This window comes from Triticum urartu, chromosome 6A, assembly GCF_056163025.1.
Source record: "Triticum urartu cultivar PI428250 chromosome 6A, HENAU_Tu73, whole genome shotgun sequence".
NCBI classification, from domain to species: Eukaryota; Viridiplantae; Streptophyta; class Magnoliopsida; order Poales; family Poaceae; genus Triticum; species Triticum urartu.
The window spans coordinates 224,359,359-224,361,104 of NC_141878.1; the positions used below are offsets into that span (position 1 = coordinate 224,359,359).

A 1,746-nucleotide genomic window follows, 5' to 3' on the forward strand; every position below is an offset into this window, starting at 1 on the left:
TTGGCATGTCCTTTGCCTCAAAAGGATTGGGCTACTTTCCTGCACTTTTGTTACTACTACCATCACTTGCTCGTTACAAATTATCTTGCTATGAAACTACTCCGCTACTTACAATTTCCGCACTTGCAGACATTACCTTGGTTAAAACCACTTGTCATTTCCTTCCGCCCCTCGTTGGGTTCGTCACTCTTAGTTATCGAAAAGAGCTACAATTGATCCCCTATACTTGTGGGTCATTAGAGATGTACAAGGTGGTCGGGTTCAACCTCGAGTACACCTGCGCTCGTGTCGGGTCTCATCATAAGGTCACCGTTGCCCAGATGTGTGCGTGCAATCACGTCCTCATCTACCACTACTGCTTGGCCACAAGGCCTTGCGAGTGTTTCGTCGGGTTTGTCAACATCCCCCACTAGATTTTTGCTACGGTGGACATCATCAACCATGTAAAGGTGCTTAAGAATTCAGGCATCACCTACCAGAATCTTGTTGACATCCATGGCCAATACAAGATCTGGGGCAACAAGAAGTGTCAGAAGGACTCACTAGTTCACCTCATCGAGGCCATCATCGACCCCTACTACAGATACATGAAGAATTGCTGCAACAAGGACAAGCGTGCCTGGCACTCGGCCTGGATGGAGAAACTTGACGAAGCTCATATCGTGTATGCGGCCAAAGAGGCATACACGAACTACGAGATGTACAGGCGGATCGTTGACATGAGGAAGTGCCTCCTTCTTCCCCAAAATGGCCAGGTATCTAGCTAGAAGCAGAGTAATGGCAAGCGTCGTCACAACAAGAAGTATATGATTAGATGATCATTTCTCCTACTTTAGTATGCATGTAATTATTTACTTTTGTATGTGCAAATGTTATGTGTGTAGTCACTTATGTAATTGGACGTTAATTTGGTTATGCAATCATGTTCTTATAAGTATATATGTTGTTGTTCTGTAGATAGAGTGTAGATGTTGTGCAGACAGAGTAAATCACATCACACACAGACTAAACTAGGGAACCCATCGGTGATGATTTCATATGACAATTGTATACCAACAAGTGTTTGCCCACAATACACACGGCTTGTTAGCAGGAATCAGTTGTGTTTCTATCTATCTTCCCACGTATTTTCTGATTACTGACATGTTTGCCGCGTATCACGCACATCTTGTTAAGTTGTTTCTGTTGTTTTGGCTCATCACAAACAGTTCATTCGGGTGAACTATATGTCGACTATTGCACACACCTTGATCTGGCTGACCATTTATGTTGTGTTGGCTAATCGCAAATAGTTCACCCGAGTGAATTGCGTGCCACATATCACACACACCTTGATCTAGCTGACCATTTCTGTTGTATTGGCTAGTCGCAAACAGTTCATCCAAGTGAATTGTATGTCGTATATCACACACACATGCACACACACACACACCTTGATCTGGCTGACCGTCTGGCTCATCACAAACAGTTCATATGGAACAACTGTATGCCACGTATCGCACACGCAACTCTAATCAGAATCGTGCTTGATGTCTCTACAATCGCACACAATTTGTCTTATTGGTGATGGTTTTATTATGACCCCATTCGCGATGCATGCATCACACACAGTTTCGTCGAAGGATCTCTAATTCATGTGTCGCGTTAGCAGCACATGCAATAGTGACTCTTGACCTCCGCCGCGCTCAGGGGCCACAGGGTCCTGTACCCGGGGTACCTGACGTAAGGGAGCCCAGCCTCGCCCAG

General features: G+C 45.0%; 1 protein-coding gene across 1 annotated transcript; it reads left to right on the forward strand.

Annotated features, from left to right (window-relative positions):
- The first annotated feature begins 242 nt into the window (after positions 1–242).
- On the forward strand, positions 243–767 carry LOC147964845 (uncharacterized). The gene is made up of 2 exons (XM_087530180.1): positions 243–305; positions 414–767. The coding sequence occupies exons 1-2, from the start codon at positions 243–245 to the stop codon at positions 765–767; spliced, it is 417 nt and encodes a 138-aa protein (XP_087386306.1).
- Positions 768–1,746: the final 979 nt, after the last annotated feature.

What these genes read in the sequence shown, in the direction of transcription:
- LOC147964845 (XM_087530180.1), top strand. Translation starts at nt 243, where the DNA reads ATGTACAAGGTGGTCGGGTTCAACCTCGAGTACACCTGCGCTCGTGTC. An exon ending in GTGTCGGGTCTCATCATAAG is followed by an intron (nt 306 to 413) that starts GTCACCGTTGCC and finishes ATCCCCCACTAG; the next exon opens with ATTTTTGCTACGGTGGACAT.